Source organism: Hylobates moloch, unplaced genomic scaffold (genome assembly GCF_009828535.3).
Source record: "Hylobates moloch isolate HMO894 unplaced genomic scaffold, HMol_V3 SCAFFOLD_18, whole genome shotgun sequence".
NCBI classification, from domain to species: Eukaryota; Metazoa; Chordata; class Mammalia; order Primates; family Hylobatidae; genus Hylobates; species Hylobates moloch.
In genome coordinates, this window is record NW_026652293.1 from 8,672,086 (window position 1) to 8,690,090 (window position 18,005).

Genomic DNA, 18,005 nt, shown 5'->3' on the forward strand with positions numbered 1-18,005 from the left:
GGCTATTTTTTGTATTTTAGTATAGACGGGGTTTCACCATGTTGGCCAGGCTGGTCTCGAACTCCTGACCTCGTGATACGCCTGGCCTCTGCCTCCCAAACTGCTGGGATTACAGGTGTGAGCCACTGTACCTGGCCTCACTATTTTTATTTTTAACAGCTTTAATTTTAACTTCATTAGCTACATTAGCATCCAATCTATAAAAATTATTACATTGGAACCAGGTGTGGTAGCTCACAGCTGTAATCTGTAATCCCTGCGTCTGGGAGGCTGAGGCAGGAGGATTACTTGTGCCCAGGAATTTAAGGTTACAGTAGTGAGCTATGGTTTCGTCATTGCATTCCAGCCTGGGCAACAGAGTGAGACCATATCTCTAAATATATATATATATATGATTACTTTGGATTTGAGAGTAGAGTCAGAGAATTTAGAGGAAACTAGGCTGTTGTTTTCACATAATATTTTTCTTTGTTGCTTTTGCCTTTATGCGAAGTTTTCCTTTGTCTTTGGAGAGTAGAAAAACTGTGGATTTTTTTTTTTTTTTTTTTTTGAGACAGAGTCTCACTCTGTTGTCCAGGCTGGAGTGCAATGGTGCGATCTTGGCTCACTGAAACCTCTGCCTCCCGGGTTCAAGCCATTCTCCTGCCTCAGCCTCCTGAGTAGCTGGGATAACAGGCATGAGCCACCACGCCCAACTAATTTTGTATTTTTAGTAGAGACAGGGTTTCTCCATGTTGATCAGGCTGGTCTCGAACTCCCGACCTCAGGTGATCAGCCCGCCTCGGCCTCCCAAAGTGCTGGGATTACAGGCGTGAGCCACCGCACCCGGCTGCAAAAGGCATACTTTATAAAGGTCCAAAGATAATGGAAATAGAAGACATTAATGTAACATGTTCTTGGGAACTAATTGGATACACCAAATATTATCTTTGACTAGTTTCTGGACCTCTGCTTCATTCTGCAACCTGCAGCCAACTACCATGGTGTCCATCTATTACTAGGAGCCTTAAATAGCTCCTTAATTCACATTTACTCTCTTCAATCGATGTGTCAGACTGTGGGGCCCACTTAATTCCCATTCCAAATTCTTGGGAAAGGAATTTAATTGGGTTGAGCTTAGGTAAGGGGCTTACTGAAAGAGCAATCAACTGGGGCCCAGGGACAGGGTGCACTGTGTGAATGAGGCTTCTTTTTCTGCAGATTTGTCAAGTAGAGGCGGACTGGATTAGCTACATAATTTGCAGGGCCCTGGGCAAAATGAAAATGCTGGGCTCCCTAGTTCAAAAGTTTCATTATTGTTTCCAAAAGTTTGCAATTGCAGACAATACTGCGATTAATAACCTTGTGTATGGGTATTTTTCCATTGTCGGAGACCTAACCCGAGTACTATTTTCTGCAGCGAGCCTTTGACGTTCTTTCCTTTTTCTGATGAGCCACAGCATTTATAGTAGGAATTTGTTCATATAAAATTTGCTCTTTCGCTAGATACCAGTAACTGGACTTCTCTAATTACTTTGGGTATCTCGTTGGAGTTCTGCATGATTGAGCTCCGGGAAACTCAGTCCACCCCTCATTTCAATTCTTTTTCACAGCGTCCCGGTTAACACTGTTTGGTAAAGGGTAAAACCTTAGATAATAAGGTTTTTATTATCCTAACACAAACAGGCCTAACATATGTTGTCGTACCTTTCTGTAGGATCAGTGGCATATCTTTACAAATGAGAAATAATTTTCACGAGACTGAAACACCCTGCAACGCCGCCTGCATACAGGGTGAGTATGCGCCTTGGTGAGGTCAGCGGCGCTACACACCCGAGCACTAGGGGACGACCTTCCCTGCTTTCTTGCATTAGCAGGACTTTTCCGGAACCTTTCCCATGGAGTCTGAGGTAGCCCGCCCGGACAACGCCGCTGAACACACAACAGGGCAAGAACTAGTAGGTTAACTGTATGCCTGGAATTTCTACCTCACCTACATGTTCCCGGAGCAAATAGCCTTAAACTGTCGCGCTATTTAAAGTCCCTAGTGACGATAACATTGTTGTACCTCAGTAAAGATCATAATTAATTGTTTCCGAGGGAGTTTATGCTTGATTTTGGTCAGGCATATATTTGGGCAGCCCAATGAAACGAACAAGGAAGGCGGGGGAAGAAAGCGGAAGCCGCGGGGCCTTCTAAGTCCGAAAGTCTCCGGAGCTTGCGCCAGGCTCTTCGCGGCGTCCACCACTTAGACGCAAGTTGCTGAAGCCGGCCGGGGAGAAGGCGTTGTTGCCGGAGCTGAGACCGGGCGGCCACAGTCCGCAGGGATGAACCTCGAGTTGCTGGGTGAGAAGGGCTATGGCTGCGTTTTAGAGAAGCGTTGGGTACCGGAAAGGAAGGAACCCAGGCGGGAGGGGAGTCAGGCTGCAATCTTAGGGACACTGTTCGGCTATGGATCATTGGGCACACCTGATGTGGAGCAGCAGCGGGAGGAGGAAGCCCACCTTCTGCCCGAGTAGGTTGCATTGCCCCTCCCGAGGCCACTTTCATATCAATTATGGAGCGATGGGGACAGACAGTTTGTGACTTAGCTTTGATTATGAGGATCGCAGGTGTTGAAGTAGCCCAGAGCAGCCAGGACCAGAGTTGTTGGAGATGGAATTTGAAGAAGTGAGGCTTGGGATGAAGCTTTGAAGACTTGTCAGGGAATTGGGTGCATGGACAGGTTAGTCTTTTTGTAGAAGAGAGATGTCTAAGGAGGGGACTTGGAGATCTTCTGGTAGAAGCTTCTCATTGAACAGATGAATGAAGGCTCAGAGGGTAATGGCTAGGCACTAAGCAAGTAAATGGCATAGTTGGCACTGGAATCCAATTATCCTAACTTTCTGTTTAAGGTTCTTTACTAGGGACGGTGTGTAAAACACTGAGGTGTGAAATACGGAGGGAGTTGCCTTTTGTCACCCCCACTTTGAGTCATTGCCTCCTTACCTCCTATCCAGATTATTTAAGAACTGTGGGTCCTTTCTCCTGGACTTCCATTAGGTGACATTTAGCATGGTATTCTAGGGGTAGCTGAGGTTTTCAAGGACTGCTGCACTACTTGCTGTTCCTAATGGTTAGGTTTCTGTTTAAAAAAAAAAATCAGAAGATGTGTTAATTGTCAAAAGGGCTACAAAGATACATAAAAAATGGTCTTTGCCCTTAAAGAGCTTTTCATTAAGCAGGGAGTTTAAGGTTTAAGGTGATTATGTAAAATAGCTGTAGGATATTGCAGAATGTAGCCAGGCCTGAAAGAGTCATTACCAGTTGCTAAGAATGTTTGGAACAGAGAGTGGGTGTCTTTGGGGCAAAGGAAGAAGTCAGCCAGGAAAAACAAACCCCCAAAACCTGTGGAGGAGTTGGAGTTTTAAGTGGACTTTTTTTTTTTTTTTTTTTTTTTTTAAGACAGTCTCGCGCTGTTGCCCAGGCTGGAGTGCAGTGGCACAGTCTTGGCTCGCCGCAACCTCTGTCTTCTGGGTTCAAGTGATTCTCGTGCCTCAGCCTCCTGAGTAGCTGGTACTACAGATGCAGACTGCCATGCCTGGCTAATTTTTGTATGTTTAGCAGAGATGGGGTTTCACTGTGTTGGCTAGGCTGGTCTCAAACTCCTGGCCCCAAGCAATCCACTCACCTCAGCCTCCCAAAGTGTCCGGCCTTAAGTGGATTTTTAAGGTTGGTAAAATATCAACAGGCTGAAGTTTGAAAATATGGGAGGGATGTTCAGTAGGCATAAGTGAGAGAAGACCTAAAGAATTTTCCTGCTTGGCCAGGTTGTGGATAAAGAGAATGCCAGGGAATGGGATCGGTGCCATCTATTTTGTGTTGGTTCTCGAATGCCTAGCTGAAAAGTTTGGGCTTTTTAGGGAAGGTAGGGTAGATCCATTGAAGGGTTTTGACTTAGTAACTCAATCAGAACTATGAGTCTGTAAGGTTTGTCTCACAGCGATGTGGAGTTGAGTTTTGGAGGAGTGTAAAACCAGTTTGGAGGGGTAGATTATATGAGTGATAAGGAAGGCCTGAGCTAGGAAATAGAAAAGACATTGCGGAGGTAGGGATGACAAATTTGAGAATAGATTGCATATAGTGCTGATGAGTAAGAGAGTGACGTGAAAAATGATGAGAGCAAATAATGATGCTATTGATAAAGTGTAAGGACATTGGAAAAAGACAGCTTTGGAGATGTTGAATGTGGTCTAGGGGTCAGGAGACAGGTTTGGATTTATGGGAGAGATTTGTATTCTTACAGGTGGGCTCACTGAAACCTTGTGAATAGAGGACATGATCTAGGGAAAAAGTGGGAGGGGGAGAAAAGAAAATTGCCGAGCACACAATCTGTAGTTAGAGGTTAAGAGGAGGAATAAGTGGAGATAATAAGTTAGCTAACAGTCATAAAGTACTTTCTCTGAGCTAGGCAGATTTTCAAGTGCCTTCCATGTATTAATCTATGTAGAGGAAGAAGAGAGTACAGATTGGTGTGGTGTCTTCATAGAAGCCAATCAGAGCAGTTGAGTCTGAGGGCTGAGAATGGGTTGCTCTGTTTAGTCCTTTGGCAGCTTGGGACCCCTCAGCAGCTGGAACAGAAGCCAGATTACAATGATTTTAGAATGGTGTGGGAGACAAGGGCAAAAGGTTGACCCTTATTTTTAAAAACTTAAGGATGGAAGAAAGGTGATAACGCCAGTACTTTGAAAGAGTAGCAGGATCTTGGAAAAGGCTTTTCTTGAATGATACAGAAGATTCATTATGATAAAACTTAGGAAGGAATATTTATTTTTATTTATCTTTTGAGACGGAGCCTTGCTCTATTGCCCAGGCTGGAGTGCAGTGGCACAATCTCAGCTGACAGCAACTTGTGCTTCCCAGGTTCAACCGATTCTCCTACTTCAGCCCTCCCGAGTAGCTGGGATTACAGGCACCCAACACCACACCTGGCTATATTTTTTGTATTTTTAGTAGAGACTGGGTTTCACCATGTTGGCCAAGCTGGTCACAAACTCCTGACCTCAAGTGATCTGCCCACCTTGGCCTCTGAAAGTGCTGGGATTACAGGTGTGAGCCACTGTGCCCAGCCAGGAAGGAATATTTAGCACTGGAAGGTTAGACAAATTAAAGAAGCCTGGGTCCGAAAGATAACAATCTCTGAAAATGACCCTGCATTTTAAAGTGAGAAAGTTAATGATTACAGATGAAAGGAACAGAAGTAATGTGATTGTGGAAGCATACTGAAGGACATCTGGCTAGATGAAGGAAATGAATGACAATGTATTTTTAATGTGGTTACTAAAGTGGCTCATAGGTAGACACTAGTTTTACTTCTGCAACCACTTTTTGAGCCCCTACTGTGTAGTCACCAGTGTGCACTGGAGATATAATTAAATAAGATCATTTGTCAAACTTATTTTTACCACAAATCACAGTAAGAAATATACTATCACAGTTCACTATATGTACATACACGTGTAACTAAGTTTCTCAGAATTATATTTAATCCTTGTTACGTTCAGTGTCCTCTGATATTTCTTTTCTTTTCTTTTTTTTTTTTTTTCTTTAGACGGAGTCTTGCTTCTGTCGCCCAGGCTGGAGTGCAATGGCACGATCTTGGCAATCTTGGCTTACTGCAACCTCTGCCTCCTGGGTTTAAGCAATTCTCCTACCTCAGCCTCCCGAGTAGCTGGGATTACAGGCGTGTGCCAACTAATTTTTTTTGTATTTTTAGTAGAGACAGGGTTTCACCATGTTAGCTCAGCTGGGCTCAAACTCCTGACCTCGTGATCTGCCCACCTTGGCCTCCCAAAGTGCTGGGATTACAGGCGTGAGCCACTGCACCTGGCGGATATTTTCTAATCTATTGAAACATTTGTTCCAACTCACTAAATTAATGTATCCATTTATGGTGGATTGTGTCCTACTGTTTGAAAAACATTGAAATAAGATACCACTTTTGACCTGGTAAATATAGCTAAGAGGAGAGACAAACAAGTAACTGTGTATAATATGGAACCACAATAAATGAATGAGCTATGGGAATCCAGCTAAAAGCACTTACAAGCAGTTGAGGTGGGGTGTGGTGGCTCAGGCCTGTAATCCCAGCACTTTGGGAGGCCAGAGTGGGTGGATCACCTGAGGTCAGGAGTTCAAGACCAGCCTGGTCAACATGGTGAAACCCCATCTCTACTAAAAATACAAAAATTAGCCAGGCATGGCAGTGTGTGCCTGTAATCCCAGCTACTCGGGAGGCTGAGGCAGGAGAATCACTTGAACCTGCGAGGCAGAGGTTGGAGGGAGCCGACATCATTGCACTCCAGCTTGGGAGACAAGAGCGAACTCTGTCTCAAAACAAATAAATATATATATGGGTATATATATATATATGTACACATACAGAAAAAAAGTCTCCCCATCCCAAATTTTAAGTGGGGTTTATCCTTTTATACCTTTTTCCTTGCTCATATAAACACATTTACACATACATTTGTTTATTTTTATTTTTATTCTTTTTTTGAGACAGAGTTTCCCTCTTGTTGCCCAGGGTAGAGTGCAATGGTGTGATCTCGGCTCACTGCAACCTCTGCCTCCCAGGTTCAAGAGATTCCCCTGCCTCAGCCTCCAGAGTAGCTGGGATTACAGGCATGCGCCACCACGCCTGGCTAATTTTGTATTTTTAGTAGAGACTGGGTTTCTCCATGTTGGTCAGACTGGTTTTGAACTCCCGACCTCAGGTGACCCACCCGCCTCGGCCTCCCAAAGTGCTGGGATTACAGGCATGAGCCACCACACGGGCTCTTTACACATAAATTTGTAAGGACTAGGCCGGGTGTGGTGGCTCATGCCTGTAATCTCAGCACTTTGGGAAGCTGAGGCAGGTGGATCCCTTGAGGTCAGAAGTTTGAGACCAGCCTGGCCAACATGGTAAAACCTTGTCTCTACTAAAAATACAAAATTAGCTGGGCATGGTGCCACATGCCTGTAATCCCAGCTGCTGCTTAGGAGGCTGGGACAGGAGAAGCGCTTGAACTTGGGAAGCAGATGTTGCGGTGAGCCAAGATTGCACCACTGCACTCCAGCCTGGGAGACAGAGCGAGACTCCGTCTCAAACAAACAAACAAAACAAACCAGGCCGGTCAAAAAACAAAAAACCAAAAAAAGCTACAAGAAATAAAGAGAATTTCATGTTTAATCAACTACTATTTGCTGTTGCAACCTAAATGCTGTTATTAGTCAGGAAGGGGTGTGATTGCTGCTTTTAATAAAGGTTTCAAGGTTTCAAAGAGTCATTGTGATAATTTGACTGATATGAATTGACTCTTGCCTTTCCTTGCTCTTTTTTTTTTTTTTTGAGACAGAGTCTTGTTCTGTTGCCCAGGTTGGAGTGCAGTGGCACGATCTCGGCTCACTGCAACCTCCGCCTCCCAGGTTCAAGTGATTCTCCTGCCTCAGCCTCCTGAGTAGCTGGGATTACAGGTGCACACCACCACACCTGGCTAATTTTTGTATTTTTAGTAGAGATGGGGTTTCACCATGTTGGCCAGGCTGGTCTCGAACTCCCTTGTGATCTGCCGCAACTTGGCCTCCCAAAGTTCTGAGATTACAGGCGTGAGCCACTGAGCCCGGCTCCTTGCTCTTACCTTAGTAAATTTGGAAATAAGTTGTGAAATGCCCAAAAGGTGTGATGGAGAAAGACTGTTGCTAACTTGGATATGTCAACAGTTCTCAAACTTTTTAGTATCAGGATCCTATTATACTTTTAAGAAGTATACAAAGAGTTTTTGTTTATGTAGGTGATATCTACCTACCAGTGTTTACCAATTTAGAAGTTAAAACTGAGATAATATTTTTAAAGCATATTATATAGAAATAACCGTAATAAATCCATTACATGTTTATGTGAGTAGTTATTTTGTTTTCAAAAACAAAGTAGTGAGGAAAATGCCACTGTTGTGACATTTTTACAAATCTCTTCAATGTTTGCCTGAATAGAAGTTGGGGGACTTCTCACATCTGCTTCTGCCTTCACTCTGTTTCAATATCCCAGGTCATATAGTCTCAGGAAAACTCATCTGTATACTTCCGAGATAATGAGAGTAAACAAGTCATCTTAGCAGGATCTTGAAAATCCGTGTGGCCTCATGGAATGCCTGAAAGGGCATCATATCCCCCTTTCGTTTTGTCAGCCACTGCTATACACTGTTCGTGAGTTGTATGATCCTTGCTATGTGGTACATGTGCCATCAACTCTTTCTTTGCTTTGTTGCAGAGTCCTTTGGGCAGAACTATCCAGAGGTAAGAGTATAGTATTGTGGTGATTTTAGGAACACAGTAACTTCTGGGTGTTTATGTTAGAACAGAAAATACTTTTTGATCCTTGTGTTTTGACAGAGAAGCATTAAGTGTGATAATACATCTTTTGCTATAATAAGGAACAAGTGTATAATTTTGATCAGGGAGGAAATAGGCAATGTGGGCTAGAAATCTTACCATGATGTTGTAATCTTACAGTTCATTTTCCTTTAAATAAAATAAAAACTTTCATTGAAGGATTTTTCACGAACACCACCATCATAGGTTTGTGCTTTTCTCGTTTTGATCAATGTTTTTACATAGTAAAGCAAAATGTATGCTATAGATGTGCTTTACTTTTTTAAGTGTAAAACTATTTTGTAACACTTGAATGTTTGAGGATAGACATTGTGGTTATTTTAAATAGCTTGGTATTGATATGAAATAATTTGACTTCTCTAATGTTATGCATTGTAGGCTATTCCAGGGTTTTTTTTTTTTAATTATTTAAAAAAATTCTTTTAAATTCTTTTTCTTTAAATTCTTTTTGTTTTAAATTCTTGGAATAAATTCCCAGAATTACGATGACTGCATCAATAGATATGACTTTTTAAATACTTCTATTATATTTTGCCCATTTGCCCTCCAGAAAGTTTATACAAAGTTATAGTAGTGATGTAAGGGCTTGATCACATCTGTTTCCAGAATCCATGGTTAGCTTTGATAAATGTTTCTTCATTTTGGCTATTTTAATAGATGTAAGAAGGCACAGAGAGATTATTTTGGTATACACTGTAATTTATATTCAATAGAAGTATCACAAGTGATAACCTTTAGGAAATAATTTGGATACCTGGCTATTGTTGTCTCTATTCTTGTATTTGTTTCAATTTTTAGGAAGCTGATGGAACTTTGGATTGTATCAGCATGGCTTTGACTTGCACCTTTAACAGGTGGGGCACACTGCTTGCAGTTGGCTGTAATGATGGCCGAATTGTCATCTGGGATTTCTTGACAAGAGGCATTGCTAAAATAATTAGTGCACACATCCATCCAGTGTGTTCTTTATGGTAAGACATTTTTAAATTAATATTTAAATATGAGTTAGAATGAATGATGACTATATATTTGCAAATCTCTTTGTAGATATTTTAATACTTAGATTTTTAAAGATTCAGCCATTAGTAATACAGTTTATCGTGGTTTAGGTAGATCCTGAGTCCATGCTGTCCTTGAAGCACCTTTCTTGGGAGAAATTCATTGTATTATGGATCTGTATCAGGCGCTGAGAATATCTCAATACTGAAATGAAATATTTTCAGATTGTAATTGTAGTATAATGGCGATATTGACTTTTCATTTAGAATAAAAAGACTCGGTTAGGACAGAAGCTTGGAAGTCATCGAGTCCAGTTTTGTCCAGGTTACTGAATTCCAGTAATTTTAGTGATCACAAGTATGACTATTCCTTCAATGAAATATAGTTATTAAGGCTTTATAGCAAATGTAAAAACAGTTGAAATCTGCTGTAACATAAATTCCCATTGATTTCACTCTTACTCGCTGAAACTGTTTGCTTCAGAAAATTTTATTTTGGAGCAGCATTTTTTTTAAATGAACTTGGGGCCAACAAAAGGACCTAATCAGATCAAGGTTAAGTCTATCTCCTTTTGTCTAAATGGTATTATAAAGCACTGGATTGGGAGGAGGACTGAATCACAGTAAAGTTTGGCCAGTAAAGTACTGGTGGCCTGGGCCAAAACTTTTCTTTCATATCCAGTAATCCAGGAAGCACTGGCCTGGATCATCTCTTAGGTTCCTTCCACCGCCTTTCTGTTTCTTTTTTGTTGTGTTCTTGCAATAAAGATTCAAATAGGGCCGGGCACGGTGGTTCACGCCTGTAATCCCAGCACTTTGGGAGGCTGAGGCGGGTAGATCACTTGAGGTCAAGAGTTTGAGACTGGCCTGGCCAACATGGTGAAACCCTTCTACTAAAAATACAAAAATTAGCCAGGCATGGTGGCAGGTTCCTGTAATCCCAGCTACTTGGGAGGCTGAGGCAAGAGAATCGCTTGAACCTGGGAGGCAGAGGTTGCAGTGAGCTGAGATCATGCCACTGCACTCTAGCCTGGGCGACAGAGCGAGACTCTGTTTCAAAAAAACAAACAAAACACATATTTTTAACAGCTTTAAGAGGGGTGTGTGTGTGTGTGTGTGTGTGTGTGTGTGTTTCACATAATATAAAATTTAGAGTGTACAATTCGCAGGTTTTTATATATTCAGAGTTGTGCACCCGTCATCACAATATAATTTTAGAACTCCTGGCGAGATGCATTGGCTCATGCCTATAATCCCAGTCCTTTGGGAGGCTGAGATGAGAGGATTCCTTGAGCCCAGGAGACCACCATAGTGAGGCCTCATCTATACAAAAAGTAAAAAAATTAGCTGGGTGTATGGTGCATATCTATAGTCCTGGCTACTTAGGAGGCTGAAGTGGGAGAATCACTTGAGCCCAGGAGTTCTAGGCTGTAATGAGCCATGATTGTGCCACTGTACTCCAGTGCCTGGGTGACAATAAACCTTGTCTCTTAAAAAAAAAGAACTCTTACCTGTTAATATGTTTTTATTATATAGTAATATATACTTATTCTAGAAAATCATGGAAAATAAAACAAAATAGAAATAACTAGTATTTTCTGTAGTCCTCCTAACCAGATACTACTACTTTGTATGTATAGATTTTTGTTGTTGTTGTTGTTGTTGAGACAGGGTCTTGCTCTGTAGCCCAGGCTGGGGTGCAGTGGCTAGTCACAGGCATGATCACAGTTCACTGCAACCTTGAAATCCCAGGCTCAAGTGATCCTCCCGCGTAGCTAGGTCTACAGACGTGCACCACCATGCCTGGCTAATTTTAAAAAGTTTTTTATAGAGACAAGGTCTTGCTGTGTTGCTCAGGCTTGTCTTGAACTCCTGGCTTCAATTGATCCTCCCGCCTCAGCCTCCCAAAGTGCTGGGATTACAGGTGTGAGCCACCATGTCTGCTCAGTTTCTAGATATGATTTTTTTAAGCATAGTTCATAATTGTGCTATATTCTATATTTTACTTTTCCCTCCTAATACTGTCTCAACATTTTTCTGCTTGAGTAGCCTTTAACAACTTTTTTTTTCTTTGAGACGCAGTCTCGCTCTGTGGCCTAGGCTGGAGTGCAGTGATGTGATCTCAGCTCACTGCAAGCTCCGTCTCCCGGGTTCACGCCATTCTCCTGCCTCAGCCTCCCGAGTAGCTGGGACTACAGGGGCCCGCCGCCACGCCCGGCTAATTTTTTTGTATTTTTAGTAGAGACGGGGTTTCACCATGTTAGCCAGGATGGTCTTGATCTCCTGACCTCGTGATCCGCCCGCCTCGGCCTCCCAAAGTGCTGGGATTACAGGCTTGAGCCACCGCACCCGGCCAACAACTTTTTAAATGACTATATATTGTCTGATAAACCATAATTTACTTAACCATTTTCTGGTTTTTTTCCTCGATTACATAGTGTTTAGTGAATGTCTTTGTGCCATAATTTTTATTATATATTCATTCATTCATTCATTCAGCCAGCAGGTGTTGACCATGAGTTATGTACCAGGTGCTATGTTAGGCTCTGGAGACACAAAAACAAATGAGAAATTCTAGATGATTAGTGGGAGGTGGATTTGCATACGAGTACATATACTAAAGCTTTATATGTCCTATACAAAAACTATATTTAAGATTTAGTGGAGATGGCTCTCTCCGGTCTGTGCCTCCAAGATGACAAAGAAAAGAAGGAACAACGGTCGTGCCAAAAAGGGCCGCGGCCACGTGCAGCCTATTCGGTGCACTAACTGTGCCCAATGCGTGCCCAAGGACAAGGCCATTAAGAAATTCATCATTCGAAACATAGTGGAGGCCGCAGCAGTCAGGGACATTTCTGAAGCGAGCGTCTTCGATGCCTGTGTGCTTCTCAAGCTGTATGTGAAGCTACATTACTGTGTGAGTTGTGCAATTCACAGCAAAGTAGTCAGGAATCGATCTCGTGAAGCCCGCAAGGACCGAACACCCCCACCCCGATTTAGACCTGTGGGTGCTGCCCCACGTCCCCCACCAAAGCCCATGTAAGGAGCTGAGTTCTTAAAGACTGAAGACAGACTATTCTCTGGAGAAAAATAAAATGGAAATTGTACTTAAAAAAAAAAAAAAGATTTAGTGGAGATGAAAGCACAAAGAAGGAAGTTATCAATTGTAGTGGAGGGGAATAACGGTCAGAAAAGCCGTCATAGATGAGATAATTTATAACTTTATTTTATTTTATTTTATTTGAGACAGATTCTTGCTCTGTTGCCCAGGCTGGAATGCAGTGTTGCGATCTCGGCTCACTGCAACCTCCACCTCCTGGGTTCAGTCAATTCTCCTGCCTCAGCCTCCTGAGTAGCTGGATTACAGGTGCACACCACCATGCGCGGCTGATTTTTGTATTTTTAGTAGAGACAGGGTTTCGCCATGTTGGCCAGGCTGGTCTTGAACTACTGACCTCAGGTGATCTGCTCGCCTCGGCCTCCCAAAGTGCTAGGATTGCAGGTGTGAGCCGCCACGCCCAGCCAGATAATTTATAACTTTAAATTTGTAAGATAAGTAGATGTTTGCCAGATATATTCCAAGCAAAGGGCACTGCACAGGCCAAGGCATACCAGCTTGAAACAAGTAGGTACAATGGAGAACAGGATAGCTGGATTGTGGTATGGGAGATACGATATGACAAGAACCAAGGTAAACCAAGGTCCTCATGGAGAACCTCATCTGCCATACTCATGAATTTGATTCGTAGCTTGTATGTACTGTGAAGTCATTAAAAGATTTTGGCAGGAAGGTCACATGATGAGCTTTTATTTTAGAAAGATCTTCAAAGCAACAAGTAGAAAAGAGATTGAAGGGGCAACAGTGAGTGAACATAGGAGAACTGCTGTGGTCTAGGCTGGAGATGATGAGTGTTGCAGTAAGAAAGGAGCCAAGTTAGGCAGATGTGAGAAATGGTGGAAATAAGAGGACTTAGTCATTAATTCGATTGGGGTGTGAGTGAAATGGAGAAGTTAAGATGATTCTTAGGTTTCTGGCTTGGTTGAAGATACTCATTAATGGAAGATTTGAGGGGGAAGTGGTGAGTTTGAGATTATGGTTGCATGTCCCCTATTATTTTCATGTTAGTTTATTGCAGATATTTGTGTTAGAGTATCTTCCCTGTAAGATGGTAAGTGCTGTTTGAATATGAACCTTGTGTGCCATTTCACTGCTATGTTCTCAGCTTCTAGCGTTGTACCTGATAGACAGTAGCCATTCAGATACTTGTCGGATGAATGGGAGATGTCCCAACAAGCATCTGAGATGCCCAAAGGGCATTTGGTCTATGAGTTCTTATTACAGTAGACTTCCAGAAGTGTGTTGTTAGCCAGTCAAAGGATATAAAGTGACTTCCAGAAGTGTGTTGTTAGCCAGTCAAAGGATATAAAGTGACTTCCAGAAGTGTGTTATTAGTCAAAGGGTATAAAGTAAGAGATTTTTCAACCCCTCTCTCCAACATTTTTAACATTTTAAAATCACAAAACCTATACTTGATTATTTAAAAGGTTTTTTTTTTTTTATTTTTTCGAGACAGAGTCTTGCTCTGTCACCCAGGCTGGAGTGCAGTGGCACAATCTCGGCTCACGGCAACCTCCACCTGCCAGATTCAAGTGATTCTCCTGCCTCAGCCTCCTGAGTAGCTGGGATTACAGAAGCAGGCCACCACGCCCGGCTAAGTTTTGTATTTTTAGTAGAGGTGTGGGGTTTCACCATGTTGGCCAGGCCGGTCTTGACCTCCTGACCTCAGGTGATCTGCCCGCCTTGGCCTCCCAAAGTGCCAAGATTACAGTTGTGAGCCACCGCGCCTGGCCGTTTAAAAATATTTTTAAAAATTAAAAGAATATATAAATATGCAAAGTAAAAAATGAAAGCCCTTTGTCTACTTCTTAGGGTAACCACTGTTAAAGAGTATGGAATATATCCTATCTGTAAGATATCTATATCTTTATATGTGGGAAATAATACATATATCCACATAATATGTTTTTAAACAAAAATAAATATATTTTGTTCTGTAGCTTGCTTTTCCACTTAGCATATAGTGGATATTTCTCTGTGTCTCGTTATTTTAAATAGTTGTGTCTATAGAGTATTGCACAGTATACATGCATCATAGATTTAACTGTTCCTTATTTGAGCATATTAGGGAACAAATTTTACCAAGAGAAGTTTTGGGTAGGCATGATAGCTGACTTCAACTATTAGTAAAGTTGATGTATGTAAGAGAGAAAAAATGGCCCAGGATGTAGAAGCAGAACTGGTAGGTACTGGCTGGGTGCGGTGGCTCATGCCTGTAATCCCAGCACTTTTGGAGGCTGAGGCTCACCGATCACTTGAGGTCAGGAGTTCGAGACCAGCCTGGACAACATGGTGAAACTCTGTCTCTACTAAAAATACAAAATTTAGCCGGGTATGGTGACATGCGCCTGTAATCCCAGCTACTTGGGAGGCTGAGGCGGGAGAATCGCTTGAACCCAGCATATGGAGGTTGCAGTGAGCCGAGATCTGCCTGGGCGACAGAGCGAGACCCTGTCTCGAAAAAAAAAACCCAAAAAACAAAACAGAACTAATAGGTAGTGAACAGAAGTTAGCTATAGGGAAACAAGTTAACTCCAAGTAGAGAGGAGCTCCCAAGCAGAGGTGCTGTGGATGGGATTGACTGCCCAGGAGAGAGCTATCTGAGAGCTGTTCCTGCCTGAGCTTGCCGCCCCCCTTGTTAGGATGCTGCAGAAGAAATTCAAGCACTGGATGGGGGCCATAGGTAGACTTTAGCACATTGGAATCAGTAAAGACCCATCTGTCTTTGGGAAAGAAGCTGTGAGAAAGCATGATAATTCCTAATTCTTGAGCTTATGGAATTTGGAATTGAAGAATAAATTTTTTTTTAGTTTTTACTTTTGTTTATAATTTAATTTTTAGTTAGATTTCCCTCCATTATGACAGAAATACAAGCTTGCTGTGAAAGAAAACAAAAATTATAGTGCAGTAGCAGTAGGTTTTTTTTTTTTTTTTTTACCCCACCCACCCCCTAGTACAGAAGAGTTTAGAGGGAAAACGGAATCATAGCTAACATTTTGTTCTATAGTCAAATTGTGCTAAAAGGCCTACAAGAATAGCAACAAAACCTGTTCCTTTTTTCTCCTCACTCTCAGTCTTGTGCCATTCCCAGTAGACTTCTATTTTTGGGGGCTATTTCTTCTGCTGTTTAGCTTCATATTTCTGATATAATATGTATTGCTTTTTCTTGGTTTGTTAATTTCAGAAATTGGGTTTCCTGTTATAGTGTATTTGAATTTTAACTTACCCTTTACCCTCCCATCATCCACCCTTTTACCCTCCCATCATCATCATCATCCATCCAGCTATTGGCTTTTTTTATTGTGCACCTTTGCATTTTAACACCTTTAGGCCTCTTTAGAGTTGACATTCTCTAGAAGGACTCACTGACTGCCTGACTATAGGTATTCTAGAGCGGGTAGAAGAGAGACACCAGAGTCCTTTTGTGTGCAGGCTTTAACTTAATCCCCTCTATATTGACAACCTTAGCTTACCCCTGCCTTCCTCTGTTCCTGGAGTCCTGAGTCTGGCAGTATATTTATTTCGTCTCTGATATAAATAATTTTTTGAGCACTTATTATGTACAAGGCATTGAGTACTTATTATGTGTCAAGCTAAGAATTCTGTATGTATTAAATTCTCTCAACAGCCTTCTGCAGGTAGATACCGTTTTTATTCCTCTGTTATAGATGAGGAAATTGAAGCCCATAAAGCTTAAGTAACTTGCTAAGATCACACAGCTAGGAGGTAGTAATGTCTAGGCTTGAGTAGAAGTCTGACTTTTGAGCCATGTTCTTAACCATGGAGATTATCCTGCTGAGTTTCTCCATAGCATCTCCTCTTGATTTCAAAACCTGGGTAAAGTATCGGTTTTGGGTTACTTTTTTACTTGTTCCATTTGTTTTTTGTTTTTGTTTCCTGCCTTCCTGTGGGCTACTTGGACAAGTTTTTAGAATTCATTTTGCTTTATCTGTAGTGTTTTTGAGTGTATACCCTTGTGTAGCTTTAGTGGTTACTAGGTTTTACATCATACATTTATAACTTACCACAATCAACTGGTAATACAACTGGTGATAAGTTGTATTGGTGAACATTTTACCAGTTCAAGTGAAGTGTAGAAACCTTACCTTCCTGTTGTCCCCTTGTCCTTTCTTGTATGTAATATAATTGTCTTAAATATTTGCTCTACATACATTGAGACCCACATAAGACAGTGTTAAAATGTGTGTTTCAAACATCAAAACTCAAGAAGAGAAAAAGTAATTTTTTTTTTTTTTTGAGGCGGATTCTTGCTCTGTCACCCATGCTGGAGGGCAATGCTGTGATCTCTGCTCACTGCAACCTCCGCCTCCCAGGTTCAAGTGATTCTCCAGCCTCAGCCTCTCGAGTAGCTGGGACTACAGGCATGCACTACCACACCCAGCTAATTTTTGTATTTTTAGTAGAGACTAGGTTTCACCATGTTGACCAGGATGGTCTCGATCTCTTGACCTTGTGATCCGCCCGCCTTGACCTCCCAAAGTGCTAGGATTACAGGCGTGAGCCACGGCACCCGCCTTTTTTTTTGAGACAGATTTTCGCTCTTGTTACCCAGGCTGGAATGCAATAGCGTGATATCAGCTCACTGCAACCTCTGCCTCCTGGTTTCAAGCGATTCTTTAGCCTCAGGCTCCCAAGTAGCTGGGATTATAGGCATGTGCTACCACACCTGGCCAATTTTTGTATTTTTAGTAGAGACGGGTTTTCACCATGTTGGCCAGGCTGGTCTCGAACTGCTAACCTCAGGTGATCCGCTTGCCTTGGCCTCCCAAAGTGCTGGGATTATAGACGTGAGCCACCGCACCTGGCTGAGAAAAAGTAATTTTATCTACCCATATATTTGTACTCTTTTCATTGTTCATTCTTCCTTCCTGATGTTCTAAACCCTTCCTTTAATCTTTTCCAAACATTATGTAGCCATTCTTTAGAGTATGTCTGCTAGCAACAAATGTCTCAGTTTACCTGTTTATTCCTGGAATGACAGTTCTTTTCTTTCAGTGCTTGAAAAATGTGCCGCTTGCTTCTGGCCTTCATGGTTTCTGATGAGAAATCCCTTTTCATTCATATTGTTGTTCCCCTATAGATAAGGCATCATTTTTCTCTTGCAGCTTTCAAGATTTTTTTGTTGTCTTTAGCTTTCAGAAGTTTGTATTTCTCGGAGTGGATTTCTTTGGGCTCATCCTGGTTGATGTTCTTGAATCTATAGGTTTTATATCTCTTGCCAGATTTAGGAAATTTTCAGCCATTATTTCTTCAATACCTTAACATCCCAGTCTGTATTCTCTCCTTCCAGGATTCTGATGACATGAATATTAGATCTTTTGTTGTAGTTCTACAGGTCTCTGAGGCTCCGTGTGTGTGTGTGTGTGTGTGTGTGTGTGTGTGTGTGTGTGTGTGTCTATGTGTGTGAGTGTGTTTTTCTGTGTGTGTGTATATATATATGTATATATACACACATATATATACACACAGACAGA

General features: G+C 41.9%; 2 protein-coding genes across 2 annotated transcripts in view; both read left to right on the forward strand.

The window, feature by feature from the left end:
- Positions 1 to 2,192: 2,192 nt before the first annotated feature.
- Positions 2,193 to 18,005, forward strand: part of RBBP5 (RB binding protein 5, histone lysine methyltransferase complex subunit) — a 38,123-nt gene continuing 22,310 nt past the window's right edge. Inside the window, exons 1-3 of the mRNA XM_032136792.2 lie at positions 2,193 to 2,325; positions 8,273 to 8,298; positions 9,193 to 9,365. Coding sequence (XP_031992683.1) covers positions 2,307 to 2,325; positions 8,273 to 8,298; positions 9,193 to 9,365 — 218 coding nt within the window. The 5' untranslated portion in view covers positions 2,193 to 2,306. The remainder of the gene's footprint in view (positions 2,326 to 8,272; positions 8,299 to 9,192; positions 9,366 to 18,005) is intronic.
- Positions 12,050 to 12,585, forward strand: LOC116457536 (small ribosomal subunit protein eS26-like). The gene has a single exon (XM_032136794.3). It carries the CDS (start codon positions 12,088 to 12,090, stop codon positions 12,433 to 12,435), a length of 348 nt encoding a protein of 115 aa, XP_031992685.1. The 5' UTR covers positions 12,050 to 12,087; the 3' UTR covers positions 12,436 to 12,585.